Consider the following 17924-nt stretch of genomic DNA (forward strand, 5'->3'; position numbering starts at 1 on the left):
AACACCTCAAAATTGCCCATGCATCTTGTGAGGCACACAACACTTGAACTTGATGCATGGTATAAGGGCATACAATCGTATCAGGGTATTGCCCAAAATGTGTTACAGCTAGTTGAAGTCCCTTCAAAGCCAACTCAGCTACGGCAGTAGGATAATATTCAAGTATTTTCCCAGGAGAATTGTGTGGATGGATCCATAACAATGGTCCCTGTTGCCAAAGCACAGCGGTAGGCTGTTGTGGGGAAGAAATAATGCATAATTGGAAAGATAATTCAGGATTAATCCTGTCTAACTGAGCCAATTGTATAACGGATTCTACTTTATCCAATATCTTTGATGCTTCAGGAGTTAATTCTCTTGATGAGGTGATATTAGAGTCCCCCTCCAATATCTTAAATAGGGGTTGAAGCTCAGTTGTAGTCAGCTTTAGATAAGGGCGAATCCAATTAATATCCCCTAACAATTTTTGAAAATCATTTAGGGTTTTCAACATATCTCTCCTAATAGTTATTTTTTGTGGTCTCACATAATCAGGAGTAATCACTGCTCCCAGAAATTTTCCTACCTCTCCTTCTTGAACCTTTTCAGGAGCTATGACTAAACCTTTCTGTCGTAAGGCAGTAATTAACATGGCAAATGCTTGTCTTAAAATTTCTCCATTGTTGGCACACAAAAGTATGTCATCCATGTAATGACAAATTCTAAGTTTTGGAAACTGTTTTCTTACTGGTTCAATGGCTGATGAAACATATATTTGACACATAGTGGGGCTGTTCGCCATGCCCTGTGGCAAGACCTTCCACTGATATCTTTGATCTGGTTCTTCATGATTAATACTGGGAAGTGTAAAGGCAAACCTGATTTTATCTTCAGGATGTAGGGGTATAGAAAAGAAACAATCTTTAATATCCACTATAATAATTTCCCAATGCCTAGGTAAGGCAGCTAACAATGGGAGTCCCTTCTGGATTGATCCCAACAATTGCATTTGATTATTAATAGCTCTAAGATCATGCAGCAGCTGCCACTTGCCTGATATTTTCTTAATAACAAATATGGGCATATTCCATGGGGACCGGGAAATCTCTAGATGTCCTAATTGTAATTGCTCTTGGACTAAGGATTTCGCTGCTTCTAATTTTTCAGAGGTTAACGGCCACTGAGGAACCCATACAGGTTCCTCTGACAACCAAGGTATAGGCAAAGCATCCTCAATGGCCCTTAGGAAAAACCCAGTCCTATCTTGTCTTGTTTTTCTACAGCATTGATTGATTCTGTTCTGCCCTGTAATGTCTTTCCCAACTTTCTTCCTGAAACGCACCCCACGTTCTTAATCATATCTTGACTCTGTACAGAATAATTATTGGTAAATCTAAAATCCATTTGTTTAAGAATAATATCTCTTCCCCATAAATTAATAGGTAGTGGTAGGACATAAGGAATCACGGTTCCTTGTCGGCCTTCAGAATCCTCCCAACACAATGTTTTTGCACTAATATCAGGGGTAGATTCATAGCCCAGACCTTGTAAGGTTCTCGAGGAACGATTAACAGGCCAAGCCTTTGGCCACCAAGTGGTGGATATAATGGTAGTGTCTGCTCCTGTATCTAGAAGTCCTGTAAAGGATTTGCCTTGTATTTTAAGTTCTAAGGTGGGCCTTTTATCTAGATCTAAGGAAATAAAAACATTTTGACCTCCGGATGAACCAAATCCCTGTTCTCCTCTAACTACATTTTTGCTAGGGAATAAAGAATGGAGGCTGGGAAGAATCAAAAGTTGCGCAATTCTATCACCAGGGCTTATAGAACTAATTCCCCTTGGCGAAGAGCACATGATTTTTACTTGGCCAGTAAAGTCTTGATCTATAACTCCAGGGTGAACAACTAATCCTTTTAAGGTTGTTGATGATCTCCCTAACACCAGTCCTACTGTATCATTAGGCAGAGGGCCTGAAAAATCAGAGGGTATGGGCTGACACCCCATGGTGGGTGTTAATACTGCTCTAGTGGTGGCACAGAGGTCCAATCCCGCAGAGCCTAGCGTGGCTCTCTTGGCTGACTCTTTTGTTGCAGCGAGGACTGGTTCTGTACTTCCTTTATTGCCCCATACATTTATGGGCCCTGGGGATGTGGGCCCAGCTGCCCGTTTTTTGGCTGAGAAGTGAATGGTTGGCCTTTGTAATCTTTGACTGATCTACACTCACTTGCCTAGTGTTTCCCTTTATTACATCTAGAGCACATCCCAGGCTGTTTAGGGCTAGCCTGGCCACTAGGGTTAGAAGCTCTGCATTGTCTCTGTATATGTCCCATTCTCCCACACTTAAAGCATTTAATATTAGAGGCTCTTTGCACTGTTAAAACAGCAGCCACTAATCCGGCATTGGATAAGGGTCCTCCTATCTCCCTACAAGCTTTCATCCAGGCATTCAATCCTTTTCCTTTCCAAGGTGTAATAGCATTTCTACATTCTCGAGTACATTGTTCAAAAATGAGTTGTTCTATGAGAGGCATAGCTGTCTCAGGATCTCCAAAAACTCTCCCTGCTGCTTCTATCATTCTAGCCACAAAGTCTGAAAATGGCTCATTGCCCCCTTGGATAATTTTGGTCAGGTTCCCTGTAACCTGGCCTTTATTAGGCAGACTTTTCCACGCCTTCACAGCTGCTTTATTGATCTGCTCATATACCTCTATAGGGTAGGCGGTCTGATTAACTGTCCACTGTCCCTGTCCCGTAAGCATGTCAAAATTCCATTGTGGATGTCCCTGGATAGTATTTTGTCTTGCCTGTAAGGTACAATGTTCATGAAAAATAGACTTCCAATCCAGATACTGTCCCATGGTTAAACAGGCCTTAACTGTATTATACCAATCTTCTGGTGTCATGGCATTGGCTGTAAGTCTGTCAATTAGGGCGTGAGTAAAGGAGGCATTAACTCCATAAGTCTGTACTGACTCAGCCAAGGCCTTTAATTGCTTCAAATCCAATGGAGAGTGGTGTCTAGCCTGATTGGCATCCTCCCAGACAGGGAAGGCTGCTCTTATCCTTTTAATCTCCTTGGCAGTAATAAAAAAATTTAAGCATCTGAAGTCTGTCTTAACTGCATCCAGCTGGAAGTCCAGGGCATCAGTGAACATGCAAGTGATAAGATTCATTCTCCACAGCTGTGTATTCTGCAATATACAAATCTCAAAACAAGGTTTAGTATCAAGATTATTTTGATTCTCTGAAATCTAGTGTTCTGGAGGCCTACCTCTGTCATGTCTGATCCATATAATTCTGGAAGACATAACTACTACCTTAATGACCTCTTCAGAAAACACATAGAAAAACCTTTTTTTCCAAATTAGCCTTTCCTTAAGCCAGTAACCAGAAAAACCTTTACATTGAGTTTTTATCCAAAAAAATATAACTATATAACTCAGAATCACACCCATTTTGAAAGTTAAATCAATTAACATTATCATTCTGCTTAGCTCTGCAGACGGGACATACCCTGGCCCGTAAGGCGGATCCCGCCCATATCTCTCAGACTCATAACGAGCCACCTCCTCTTCTAGTTCCCTCTGCTCCTCCGAATTGAAAGGCTCAGGGGAACTCCCCTCCAATGAGGAAGTTAATGATGTGTCCTCCTCCTCCTCCCCCGAGGACGTCTCCTCTGAAGATGAGGAAGAGGATGAATCTATTCTCAAGTTACTAAATTCACTCAAAACAGGATATAATGATTTTACATGTTTTTTCACTTTATTATGAGGATCCCTTTTTGGGGTATCCTCCTTTTCTCTGCTTGCGGTTGACCGCCCTATCCGCTGAGAGTTCTGGAACCCCAAGGCTTTAACGTCCCTTGTAACAACCGGTTCCTTCTCACAGCAATTTCCAATTTTCCGCTGAGAGTTCTGGAACCCAACAACCGGTTCCTTCTCACAGCAGTTTCCAATTTTCCGCTTCTCATTCTTAGCGCTCTCTCCCTTTTCTGCTTCTGATAGGCTATCTTGTTCCACCAAAACTTTCTGTCTTTCACTTTTTCTTGGCAATTAGCGTCTTCTATGTAAGCTCTAACCATTTTATATATTTGCCATGTCCTTGGTCTTAACTTCCCTTTTTCCTTTTCACTAATCAAGTCAGCTCCGAGTTTATCCCAGGTGTCCTTAGATAAGGATCCGGTGGTAGTAATAAACCACGGAGCAACTCGTTCCACTTCCTTTAAAAAATTAATCAAAACCCTCCCCGGAATCTTCAAACCACTTTCCTGCAGCAACGCCTGCATCACTGCGAAAAACGGCTTTATTTGCTGTTTCCCCATGCTTCCTTTATCTACAGGAGTGGATGAACTAGCACAGTTATCTACCTGTGACTTACAGTTCCTGTAAACACGGGGGGGGGGGGGGAAGGGGGTAAGTGCACTCTTTCCCCTCTTGATAATCATTAAGACACAAACAACAAGCAAGGACTATCGCCACCCAAACAGAAAGAGCAATGGTAAGCCAAACAAGATCCACCATACCTTGCAGAAAAGTGTCTAGACTCTCCGCGCTGCCAGTTCTGAATCCTCTGCGAGCTTACAGGGTCCTTCGTTACTGGTCAAAACTCTGAGACTTTCGGCTTCAACCCCGGGTTTCTGCACCAAATGTAGCGCGCAGCCTCGCCGATAAGGAGCACGCCACACTTCAGGATTCTTCTGACAGCATTTATTGAACAGCTCTCTTAATAGTGAGGTGGAGGAAGGACCCCTAGCTCAGAAAGCCCGCTGCTTAAATAGAGCTTTGTGAGACGTGCAGATCCCTCATTGGCTCAAATCTTTCATCCAATTGTCATACTCTGTTTTCGCGCCACACGCAGGCGCATTCTCAAGTAAAGCTTCCGTGAAGAACCAGGAAGCAGAAGCCTGCGCCATCTTTTAATGGCAAATTTGGCTCCTCACAGACACACTTGCGGTTTGTCCATCATCCAGGGAAGTCAGGGCAGGGACTCAGGGCAAGAACCTGGAGGTAGGAACTGAAGTAAGGGTCGTGGAGGGTTACTGGTTTGTTCCTCAGGCTTGCTTAGCCTGCTTTCTTATATAATCCAGACTCACTGCCCAAGAATGGTACCACCCACAATAGGCTGGGCCTTCCCACATTTATCATTAATCAGACAATACCGCACAGACTTATCTATAGCCAGTCTTATGGAGGCATATTTTTTCCCATTCTCAGATAACTCTAGCTTATGTCAAGTCCATATAAAACTAGACAGCACATTCCTGGAATGGAAGACTAGAAATGAGTCCTGTATCTGGGGGAAGAGGCCCCCCAAGGGTGTGCTGGTACCCTAATGGAAGATGAGGCCTTGTGCCCTCTCTCCAACCCTTGCTAATTCTGGAGCTCTGGGAAGATTCCTTCAACCCTGTGAGCCTTGGTTTTCTAATCTGTTAGATGGGGTGATGCTAATAGTACCTATCCCCTCAGGGCCATTGGGAGAGTTAAAGAAGGGTATGTGACAAGCAGTATGAACTGTCACTGTTGTCATTGGGGACCTTGCTTGGCAGGAGGCAAATGCCAGCACAGGAAAAGCAAGAGCAGGCTGAGAGCTGGGTCCAGTTGAAGGAAAGTAAACTCAGTGTAGGGTAAGCATATGGAGATGGGTCTATACAGGTGCATCATTGAGCTTCTGCCAAAGCTTGTTTTTACCCACATCTTGATGCCTGCAAAGAGAAGGCGTTGAAGGGACTGTCCAGACTCCTGGATGTGCTGGGAATGGGATTGTGTAGCCAGGTGTTGAAAGTGTTTTGACGATGACAGAGGTCTTACTGTTGAACTAGAGTTCTGTGTCCCTCTGCACAGTCAGGGTTGGCCCTGCTGATCTCATGTTCCTAGAGTTGCCTTCGCTGGTCAGGGTCTGTATGAGTTGGAGAAGGAAATACGAAATGTTTCTTTTTTTTTTTTTTAATTTTTATTGGTTATTTTGTTTATTTACATTTCAAATGTTATCTCCCTTCCCAGTTTCCTCTTTGAAAACCCCCATCCCACTCCCCTACCCACCCACCCCCTCCTGCCCGACCACCCTAGCATTCCCCTACTCTAGGGCATCAAGTCTTCACAGGACCAAGAGCCTCCCCTCCCTTTGATGCCAGACAAGGCCATCCTCTGCCACATATTCGGCTAGAGCCATGTGTATTCTTTGGTTGGTGATTTAGTCCCTGGGAGCTCTGGAGGGTCTGGTTGATTGATATTGTTCTTCCTATGGGGTTGCAAACCCCTTCAGCACCTTCAGTCCTTCCCCTAACTCCTCCATTGGGGTCCTCTCAGTCCCATGGTTGGCTGCAAGCATCCCCATCTGTATTGGTAAGGCTCTGGCTGAGCCTCTCAGGAGACATCCATATCAGGCTCTTGTCATAGTGTCTGGGTTTGGTGGCTGCATATGGGATGGATCCCCAGGTAGGGGAGTCTCTAGATGGCCTTTCCTTCAGTCTCTGCTCCACTCTTTGTCCTGCTATTTCCTTTAGACAGGAGCAATTCTGGGTTAAAATTTTGAGAAGGGTGGGTGGCCCCATCCCTCAACTGAGGGCCATGCCTAACCTCTGGGTATGGTCTCTACAGGTTCTCTCTCTCCTTTGTTGTGTATTTCAGCTAATATCATCCCTGTTGGGTCCTGGGAGCCTCTTGCTTTCCTGGCGTCTGAGACTTTCTGTTGGCTACCCCCAGTTCCCCATCGCCCATTGCTACACACCTCTGTTCAACTTCCTGACCCTCTGTACATTTCTCCTGTCTCCTCCCACACCTGATCCTCCCCTCCACCCCCTCAGCCAGGTGAATTTCACAAGAGCCCTTCAGTGTTCCAAAGAGGCATTGAAAAGCAGCCTACCATCTCATGCCCATCCTATGTAGATACCTGAAATGATGAGACATGATGTTGGCCTGATGTTCTGAAGTGGTCCCTTGACATTTAACTGTGCCTTTGGATTATCTTAATTGGAGCACAAGAGAGCAGAACTTAATTAGAACATAATTGAACAGCTACATTAAACAGAGCTGGCTTAATGGCTGCTTTGTAAACTTCACTTGGGAATTCTTCCTCTCAGTACATCCCTGAAAATATTTTGGGCAGTTAACATTATGCTGGTGCTTTACTGTAATCAATTTTAACTAAAGGTTGCATATTTATATCCTTAGCAATAAAGCCTAGCACAGGTTCACATGGCTTTGTTTAAACTAGGGGTGGAAGGCATTATTTACGTAGAGTTGAGATTACTGTATTTCCTGGAGTTACTGGCTTTGAGGGCTTTTCCAGGAAGCAACAGAAAAACCCGTTCAAAGTGACTTACATAGAAAATGATGGGTTTATTTTCTTTAAATGTGAGAAACCCACTGAAAGACCTTCCAGACCAACCTAATCTGAGAGCCTGGATGATGTCTTTAGAAAAAAATGTTCTCTTATCAGTGTTATTCATTGGTAAGATGACATTTTATTATAGTGTGTTCACAGACTACTCAGAGCATGGTTTGCCCTTATCTTCCCCTCTCGCCTCCCCCACTTCCTGCTGCTCCCTTCCTCTTCTCAAGTAATCTGATTCTGCTTTCATGTTACTTATGTGTGTTTAGCCAGAATTCCACATATGAGGGAAAACACGAGATATTTGTCTTTCTCTCGGACATCTCCCCGGCCCCTGTATCCCTGCTACCTCCCCATGCATACTCCTCCCTCCCAGTAGTCCCATTTCTTTGCCTAGACAATGCCTTTTCTAATTCCATGTCATCTGTACATATATTAAGTATCTATATTAAACCTAGGACAGCAAATGAGAAAACATGTGACATTTGTCTTAAAGGTTGACTTAACTTACCTAATATGGTCACCTCCAGTTATATCCATTTTCCTGCAAGTGACACGCTTCATTTTTCTTTATGGCTGAAAACAATTCCACATTGTATATATGCACCATGTTTTCTTTATTTGTTCTCTGTTGGTGAACTTTTTTTTCTTTAAGACAAGACATTACTATGGAGCCAGGGCTGAGCTCAGACTGACAATCCTCACGCCTTACCTCCTGTGTGCTGGAATTCAGCTGTGCACCACCAAGGCCAGCTGTGATCCCTTGGCTCTGGAGACAGAATTATGTACACCCATTCCAACCAGATTTTGTTGTTTTCAAATGTTAGCTGTTTCTCATCCAGCCTTCAGCTCTTTAGTTTATCTCCTGTGTATGTGTTCAGCATAAAATTGCAGTAGACTACTCTACGGATCTACAGATTGGTCTCGTTTGTGCCTTTTTCTCTCTTTGAGAGTTGTATTTATTTAAAAACACAGTATTTCCCCTTCCATCTTCTTATGACCATTTTTTCCCCCAAATCCACACACCCAGCACATAGCCGTTACAGTCACATGCTTTGCTTTATTTACTTTATAGTGTATCTACTCACTAACCCACTGGTGCATCCCTCTGTCTGTCCAGTGTGCTACTTTGGACCCATCTCAATATAAACTGCAGATTTGTGATAACATATGCCTTAAAACAGACTCAAAACCAAACACACAACAATGAAAATAATGTGTTTTAACTCTGTGGTTGCCCATTTGCTTTGCTTGCACAAGTATGTGTGCTTGTGCCTTTTAGCAGTGAAGGCTTCATTGTATCTGCCCAGGTCCCATCAGCCTGGCAGCCCAAGCGTCTTCAGTCTTGCACTTTCCTTTTTCTATTACTTCCTCTCTTATCTCTTCACTCACCACAGCCTTTCTGTTGCCTTTCCTTCTCCCTTTCAGCAACCCAGCGGATAATTTTTAAACTAAACAACAGCTGAACAATACCCCACTGTTGTGCATGTCTGGGTATGCAGAGCACGTCCACGCCTGCCCAGAACTCAAGGAAAATATCATCTCTCATACTTTATTTCTTTGCATCAGAAGCAAATAAATCTGTTCATGAGCTTCATACAGCTATATTAAGGTCTGTTTAATAGGATGAGTGAGGCCGAATTCTCTGCATAGAATCTTTGCCACTAACCGGTGTGATAAATGCCAAGTGGACAAGCATGGCCTGTGGGAAGATGGAGAACTGACCATTGTACAGTTGCTCCATTGTTTAAGCCCTCAGGCTGCAAGTCACGCTTGGTAACATATTTGCATTTTTGTAACAAGTATTTTCTTCTTTTAAGATAGCTTTTGAAGGGAATGCTTGCACTCTCAGCCTTCACAGCCTTTAAAAAAAACAAAAAACAAAATAACATTTGGCACACACACACACAGACAGATATACAAATACACACAGAGAGATAGACATACACACACAGAGACAGACACAGACAGAGAAACACACACACACACAGAGACACACACAGAGAAACACACACACACAGGATGTAAAATCGGGAAGGTGGAGGTGGGGAGGGGTAGATCCGGGAGGAATGGGCAGAGGGCCGTGACCAGGATCAAAAGACATTTACTAAAATCTCAAAGGACTAATAAAAACAAAACAAAACAAAAAAATAGATCCTTTCTAAGATGTAGCACTTTCATTTTATTCCCTTGGTTGACCATGTTTCATTTTCTTTATAAAAGCTGTTGACTTCAAGGTAACAGACAGCAAATAACCTGTAGCAGTTCAGGCACCACTGTGTTTTCTTACTAATAGCCACGATAAAGTTTCCTTTAAAAACCCTAAGCAGCACTTTGCTTTTCAGTGGCCATCAGTTTCACAGCCATCTTGTCAACTTTCTGCAGGATTTCAAGACCAAATTGGCAGTTTGTAATGGAAGAAGGATAAAGAAGTCAGAAGGAAGCTTTTCATAAGAAAATAATGTGGTGGGCTGGAGCGTAGCGCCATTGGTGGAGGGCTTACCCAGTACACTTGAAGCCCTGGGCTTGGCTCCCAGCATCAGACATGGCAGTGTTTGTCTATAATACCAGCTCTCCAGAGGCACAGAAAAGGCATCAAAAATGTGAGGATTATAACATCTGCTGCATAGCTAGTTTGAGGCCAGCCTAAGGGATACTTTGTCTTAAAAAGAAGAGAGAGAAATCGTGGGGAATGGATGGAGTGTAGCCAGGGCTATAGTAATAATCTTAGTTTGAAATGCCCACATCCTTGTGCCTGCATTTATTCATCCATTCACACAGCCCTGGTGGATCACCTGCCCCACACTGGGCACTGGACAAAGGCAGAAAAAGAGACGTGAGCACCCTGCTCCCAGAGCTTGTGATCTGGAGGGAGATGTGTGCTACCTGTGGATTGTTACTTTCTGAGATGCTGAGGTGGCATTCATCAGGAAAGTGCAAGAGAGCCCTTCTCAAGTGGAAAAGGAAGAGAGTGAGCCGGAGGCTTCCTGGGATGCTTAGGACGCATGGGGTTGGAGAACTGAAAAATAGTAGTTAAAACTTTCTCATCTGTAAACAATAATCAACCCAGCACAGTCTGGTTGGAGACAACAAAACAAAACAAAAACCAAAAAATCACTTCTGACAGTGTGCCTAATACAAGACTATGAGCTCTGAGTTCTACCCTGAGCACACCACTAATGTGAGGGGTGGGGGTCGGGGCTCATGCACCTAACAGGTTCTGGGAACTTTGGTGTTTGTATCAGGTCCAGGGTCTAGTGCAGTGTAACCAGGAGTCCTGCTAATGGACCCCTGGGTTGTCTTCTCTAGGTAGGGCTGTTTGGATTCATTGATTCCATCTGCATCACTCTTAGTTCCAAATAATTCATATTCTGATACTATAGTTTAGGATTCTAACAGAGGAATCTCTGGGAGGGTGCAGTTTAACTTTCTTCCAGACCCTCCATGTCTCCTGCTGATCTCCTGCCTGTTGGCCAGACCAAGGTACTTGGTAAGGAATGATTGATGGTTGACTTGAGCCATAAAGCCAGCCTGTCTGCATCTCTGAGCAGGGTAGGTTAGTGTAGGGTAGATCTAGAGGGACAGAAAATTTCCAGAATATCTTACATTCTTGGGAGGGCTACCAATATGACATCCATCACCTGTAGACTGACTTGGTTCTGAGTATCTGTCAAAAAGGGGTTCTTTGACTTTCCCTAGAGTGACATGAACAAACCACCATTTAGTCCAGGTTGTGTACTAGTGACCAACCAAAGAAGTCATTGCACTTGGGTCTGGCTTGGTGGATCAGTGAGTTTATTGAGGCTGCTTACAGGTTTCTGGGTGACTGAAAGGCTGCATCACTGGAAAGCCCAATGTGCCATGGGTCACAACTCACACATCTGCACCACTAGCAGGTAGTTCTGTTGGCAATGGTCTCCTTTCCACAGTGCTTGTTACTGTTTGTCTGACTGGGGATGAACCCTGTGAACCTTGTAGGCTCCAAAGCTTCCTGAAACCTGTGAAGAGTGTTCAGTTCCTGAATCCTGTGTATGGAGGTTAGAGGACAGCTGTGGGAGTCAGTTCTCTCCGTCCACCATGTGAGCTCCAGGTGTCGAACTCAGATCGTTGAGCCATCTCACTAGTCCTGCTTGTTGAGCCCTAAGGACTATGTGTAAAAGACTGAACATCTCAACTCAGAGGAAACTAAATTGAACAATAAACCTCTTTAGTAAACAAAAGAAGACCAAAGGAGGAAAGAAAAAAAGAAAGAAAGAAAGAAAGAAAGAAAGAAAGAAAGAAAGAAAGAAAGAAAGAAAAAAACTAACTTCCAACACGGTGTGTAACACAGTGTGCCTAATAATAAGACTGTGAACTCTGAGTTCTGTCCTGGGCACACTGCCAATGGGAGGTGGGGAGAGGAGATGTGGGGAGAGAAAAAGAGGGAGATGGAGAGGGAAAGGGGAGAGGAGAGAGGAGAGGGGGAAAGGAGGGAGAGAGAGAGCACAAGCTGAGAGAGCACAAGCTGAGGGAGAGAGAGAGAGAGAGAGAGAGAGAGAGAGAGAGAGAGAGAGAGAAAGAGAGAGAGAGAGAACAAGCCAGTGGTTCTGTTTAGGTCACAAGAAGGGGCTTCAGGTAGAAACAGGACACAGGATGCTTGTTGCTCTACCTTCTCAGCACAGCTTGGCCCAGTACTCTGGAAGGTTTTCCCCTATGACTTCCTAGCTAGGAGCTATATTTGGCTGCATATAATGATAAGAAGAAAAATAATAAATTCAGTGGAATTTATTTTGCCTTACACATCAAGATAAGGATAAAGGCCCAAGCTGGCACAGTGGCTAAAGGCAGTTAGCAAGGACCCAGCTCCTCCCAGCTCCTGTCCCATCACCTGAAGAGTGTGGCTTTTGTTTGGTTTGTTTCTTTGAGGCAGGATTTCCTATTGTCCAGGCTGGCCTCAAGCTCACTTTGTAGCTAAGGTTATAGGGTGTCTTCAAACTCCTCATCTTCTGTTCCCCCTCTCCCCTTTTAAGGCTTACTTGTTTTATGTGACTACACTTGTTGCTGTCTTCAGACACACCAGAAGAGGGCAGCGAACTCCATTACAGATGGTTGTGAGCTACCATGTGGCTGCTGGGAATTGAACTCAGGACTTCTGGAAGAACAGTCAGTTCTCATAACCAATGAGCCATCTCTTCAGCCCACCCACCCCCCTTCTTAAGGCTGGGGTTGTGACAGGCTGAGCATATGGGGTTTGGTCTCAGGGCTTGAAGGGACTGCTCCACTTCCAGGCCCATAGCTGTGTTCCAGACTGGAAGTTGATGGGAACATCACAGGATAGCAGATGGGAGAACCAGGGAAGCAGAGTGTGCAGAGACATATAGGTCCATTTCTGTCTCAACTGTGCCCCATAGTTGTCCCTCTCTCATCAGAAGCTCAGGAAATACTTTTTGGCCTAGTTGATAGCTATATGAGAGCAATAAGGTGTCTGTTAAGAGATGGGGTGCAGTATGGGAACTAGATACAGCTAGCAGGACCAATAGCCCGAGTGTGTGGTTTCCACCTTTAGGTGCTGTGCATTTTTACTTTTTGTGCTTCCTTCTGTCTTTGAAAGTCACATCTAGATCTGAAGTCCAGCTGTGGTTGAGGGAGTCAGCAAATATAATGCAGCCATGTGTTCATGCTCCAGTCAGTTTAGCCAGTGTGCTCCGTGTCCAGGGTTTCAGCCAATGGCCTGATAGCTCACCACACAGAATGAGGTCACATAACCTAGTGCTGTGAGTACTGCCCTTGTCTGTGACGTTTGCACAATGATAGAAATCATCCTAGGGTACATCTCTCACTTGTCCTTTCCATAAGGTACACATAACTCAAATCAAGTCCTGGTCAGATAATACAATCCTTCCCACTACTTCCTAGCCATTGTGAACCATAAAATCAGCCTATTTAGGGCTGGGGAGATGGTTCAGTGGTTAAGGGCACTTATTCTCTTGCAGAGGACCAGGACCCAGTGTCCACATGGCTCACAAACATTTATAACCCCAGTTCCAGGGATCTAGCATCTTCTCTGACCTCTGATGGCACCAGTGATGTGGTGTACATATGAACATACATACATACATACATACATACATACATACATGCAGGTAAAATACTTATATACATGAAACCAACTAAGCCTTTTTTTCAAAGTCAGCCTCCTAAGGCTCAGAGCAGGAAAACGTAATAAACACCTACTAGGTGCACTCACTGCATTTTTTTAGTCCCTACTGTCAGAAAATGCTTTATCCAAAGTTGACTAGAGAAATACTTCCAGGTTGCTTTATACTGTCCACATATTGTTTGTTGACATACTTATAAACCTTTAATGGGCCCATGCATATTTTATCCGAGCCTAACCAATTACTCTCTCTCTCTGTCCTATGAGACATGTAGACAAAGTAAGAATATAATTTAATTTTCTCTTCTTTTTTTAGAGGAAGAGAACCAAATTCATTGCCTGCGATTTCCTGACTGAGTGGCTGTACAAGTAAGCTGTTCCTGTCATGAATATTCAGTGACCCTGAGGATTTGATTCTGTTAACTTGCAATAGAAGAACAACTGATTTAATTCTTGTCCTTTTTCTTGTCAATCAACATGATGGTGTGACCAGCCAGAATCCGAAGAGGGCAGGGGAGTCATTCACAGAATTCTTCTCCATTCCGTTTGTGGAGGAATGGCTCAAGGACCAGTGAGTGTGAATAGTTGAGTCCTAATGTTTTTGTGTGTGTGCGTGTTTAGTGTGTATGCATGTTTGCACGTGTGCAGGCCCACATGTAAAGGCTGAGGCTGAGGCTGAGGTCAGGAGTTTTCTTTGTTCATTGAAGCAGGGCCTCAAAATCTAATGCACAGCTTGCTGGCCTGGTTAGTTTGGATAGTCAGCTTGTTCTGGGAATCCTCTGCCTCTTCCTTCTGAGCTCTGGGATCACAAGAGCCACCTCTTTCCCAACATCTGTGTGGCTTCTGGGGAGCTCACCCATGATTCTCACATTTGTATAGCTTTAGTCACTGAGCCATCTCTCCCACCCAGTCCCAATCTCAAGGCTGGGTTCATGATGGCTTTCTTTGGTAGAAGGGAAATCACTCATGTACTCCACCCAGACTCCAGATCACCTAACGCTTGGGGCTCTTGTCTCTGGTTATTTGTAGCACAGACTAAGCTCCCTCTGTTTACATGGTTCTACCCCAGAGACACTTCAAAAATAACACAGAAAAGAAGCTCTTTGTCTGAATAATTTTTCTTTCCAGCCATTTTCCCTGTCTCTGTTCCTGTCTATCTCTCTGCTGGAGTGGCTTGAGCTCAGTGTCCTAGCATGTGCCTGACAGACTTTGTGACAGAGCTGCAGTCCCTCCCACAGGTCTCACAATCAAGCTAGGGACTCCTCTGCTCTTAGTGGCCTCCTCTGTCTGAGGGCTCATTGTGTCTCAAGAAATATAGCGGAACTTTTCCGTTGCTTCTCAGCTGGGCTCACCAGTTCTCCATTTACAATACCACACAACACAGTGAAAACTCTCTCTGACCATCAGAATCTAGCTCTCTTCCCCTCGTGTAAGTAAGTTCTCTCCCTCCACCCAGTGGATGCCAGGGATCAAACTCAGGAGGCCAGACTTGGCTGCAGGCTCTTTTACCTCTATGCCTTCTTGCCAGTGTTCAGGTCATATTTCTCGCCTTCTATAACTGTCACGATGCATGTGTGATCATACCTGCAGAGGCTCAGTGTTGATGTCATGTGTCATCCTTTATGGGCCCTCACCTTAGCTTTTGAGACAGGACCTCTTACTGAACTCTAACCTCACCGATTGGCTAAGACTGGCTGGCACTAAGCTCTTGGGATCAACTTCTGTCAGCCTCCCCAGAGCTAAGGTTACAGATGTGCTCCACCACACATTTTATGAAGGTGCTGAGGGTACGACTCAGGGTTTTGCATTCTTCCACAGGCAGCACAGTGCTGCCTGAGCCATCTCCCAGATCCAAATCACATTTGAAAAGGTCAGAGACCTTAGACTAGACTGTTAACCCCAGAGTCAGAGCTTTTGCCTAAGTCTGCTTTTTGAGAATATCAAGTTGAATAGATAGGCCTTTGACTGACTTTATCCATTTTAGGGGACAGAAACTGGTAACAAAAAAAAAATCTGAAATTACAAATCAGGCCAGGTGATCTGTGTGCAGATAGACCAGGAGTTCAAGGTCATACTCAGTTACCTAGCAAGTTTGAGGCCAGCCTAGTTACATAATATCCTGTCTTTAAAAAAAAAATTCTGAGGTCCAGCACACCTTTAATCCCAGCACACAGGAGGCAGAGTCAGGTAGATCTCTGTGAGTTCCAAGACAGCTTGGTCTACATAGTGAGTTCCAGGACAGCTGAGACTTCATAGAGAACTCCTGTTTCAAAAAAAAAAACAAAAAACAAAAAACAAAAAAAAACCCCAGAAATGCAAACATACATACATGAAAACCCAGAAATACATACATGCATACATACACACACATACATATATACATAAATACATACATACATACATCAAAATGAATAGAAATGGATAATAAACTAAAATAATTAAAGACTATACATTAGAAGGAGTACCATATTGGAAAATCCTTGATTTTTATTTATATTTAAACCACTGACTATTACTCAGTGGTAGAGCACTTGTTAAGCTCTGGATTTCATTTACACACACACACACACACACACACACACACACACACAAACACACATTCACACCACATACAGAAACACAGACATGTGCATGTTTGTGTGCACACACACATACACATCCAGTCACACACACAGTCCTCTGCTTAATCTAATCACCGAGAAGTATGAAGTCTGTTGTTCACCAAATGGCTTGTGTGTTTTCCACGATGGGGTTTGCTTTCCTCTGTTGCTGCTGTGCTTTGAAAATGAACTGTTTTCCTGTGCTAACTAATGAAAAGGAATCTTAAAAATCAGAGACCTGATTGGGTGTGGTGACACATACCTTTGATCTAGCTCTTGGGAGGCAGAAGCAGACAAACGTCTATGAATTTGAGGCCAGCCTAATCTACACAGTCCCCAGGCCATCCTGGACTACACGTTGAGACCCTGTCTCAGAGAGATGGAGGTGGGGGCTGAGAGATGGCTCAGTGGCTAAGAACTCTTGCAGAGGACCCAGCTTCCATTCCAGGTACTCCTGTTCAGAAACATCTCTAACTCCAGTTCCAAGGGCATCCAGCACTCACTTCTGACCTCTGAAGGCACTGGGTACATATGTGGTACACCAACTTACATGTAGCAAAACAGCCATACACATACAAAAACCCTGAAAAACGAAATACAAGACCTTTGCTCCTTGAGTGTAAAGCCCTGGTCACTTATCACCCTGGAATCTTCAGGTGGCCTCAGGGTCCCCTGATAGCTCATAGAAACACATGGAGAAGTAACAGCCATCATTGCAGTTGGAGACACAGCTCTGGCTTCTGCTGCCATTTGTATTTCATGCTTTCATTATCTTTCTAGGAGATGCCCATGAGTTCAATAAGAATGAAATCTAGTTCACACCATGTAGCAAATATCTGTGGAGCACCTACCTGCCATAACACAGAGGGCTTGGTGCTGAGGAAACCAGAAATGAACAAATGAGGGCTGAAGCCCTAGAGCAGGAGGCACGTTTACAAGCCGCTGTAGTTTGTGTAGTGAGCGTTGTAATTTGGGTGTTAACAAAGCAATAAAGGGAAGCTGTGAGGCAGGAGACCCTTCCTGGGCCTGGAGCCAGCTGGGTTGAGTCCAGACTTGGATTTGAGAACTTAGGCACTGTGTTCTTCCAGGGTACCTTGGAGCAGGAAGAGCCAGAGAAGTAAGCAGGAACCAGAGTCCTTCAGGCACATGAGGACGGGAACTGGGAAACAACCTCTACCTCGGGTGTTTGGACCTCAGCAGTGTAGGGAGCTGTGCTGTGCGTTGTAATGTTGGCATTATTGTTGCCCCTTCCCTACTAGGTGCCAATGGTACCCTCAACCCCTACAGTTTAAATATTCCAGAGCAACTGCAGAAAGATGAGTGCCTCAAAGCTGCAGGTGAGGCAGATTGCCCCAGATGAGACCCTCTGATCTATTCCTGTGGTTCTCTACCTTGGCTGCATTTTAAAATCATCTGCAAGCCAGGGCTAGAGGGATGGCTTAGCCATTAGAGGCTAGGCTTACAACCAAAAATAAAAAATCTTGTACAAGCTAGGCCTACTGGTGTGGGCCTTTAATTCTAGCACTTAGGAGGCATCGGATCTCTGTGGGTTTGAGGCCAGCCTGGTCTAGATAGCAAGTTCCAGGAAGGCCAAGACTATATAATGAGACCTTGCCTCAGAAAACAAGAAAAAATTTAAACCATCTGTAGAGCTTTCCCTCAAGTCCAGGATGGTCTGAACATTATTTTATTTTCATTTTTTTTTTAAAAAAAGCTTTCTGTATGTTCAGTTTATTGTGGTTCATATTTTTTTGAGACAGACTCGTGTTATGTAGCTTAGGCTGGCCTCAAACTTTCAGTTCTCCTGCCTCAGCTTTCTGAGTACTGAAATGAAAGGCATGTGTCAGTCTAGATTCCCAAGTAATCTTAGGGGACAGTCA

General features: G+C 44.2%; 1 protein-coding gene across 4 annotated transcripts in view; it reads left to right on the top strand.

The window, feature by feature from the left end:
- Iqck (IQ motif containing K) overlaps positions 1 to 17924 on the top strand; it is a 127613-nt gene that overhangs the window by 38986 nt on the left and 70703 nt on the right. For 3 of the 4 annotated variants that reach the window (XM_034494109.2, XM_076941714.1, XM_076941718.1), the window contains exons 5-6: positions 13761 to 13813; positions 13938 to 14015. In XM_034494109.2, coding sequence (XP_034350000.1) covers positions 13761 to 13813; positions 13938 to 14015 — 131 coding nt within the window. The remainder of the gene's footprint in view (positions 1 to 13760; positions 13814 to 13937; positions 14016 to 17924) is intronic. The other variant, XM_076941725.1, reaches the window with a different exon arrangement.

This window comes from Arvicanthis niloticus, chromosome 1 (assembly GCF_011762505.2).
Source record: "Arvicanthis niloticus isolate mArvNil1 chromosome 1, mArvNil1.pat.X, whole genome shotgun sequence".
NCBI classification, from domain to species: domain Eukaryota; kingdom Metazoa; phylum Chordata; class Mammalia; order Rodentia; family Muridae; genus Arvicanthis; species Arvicanthis niloticus.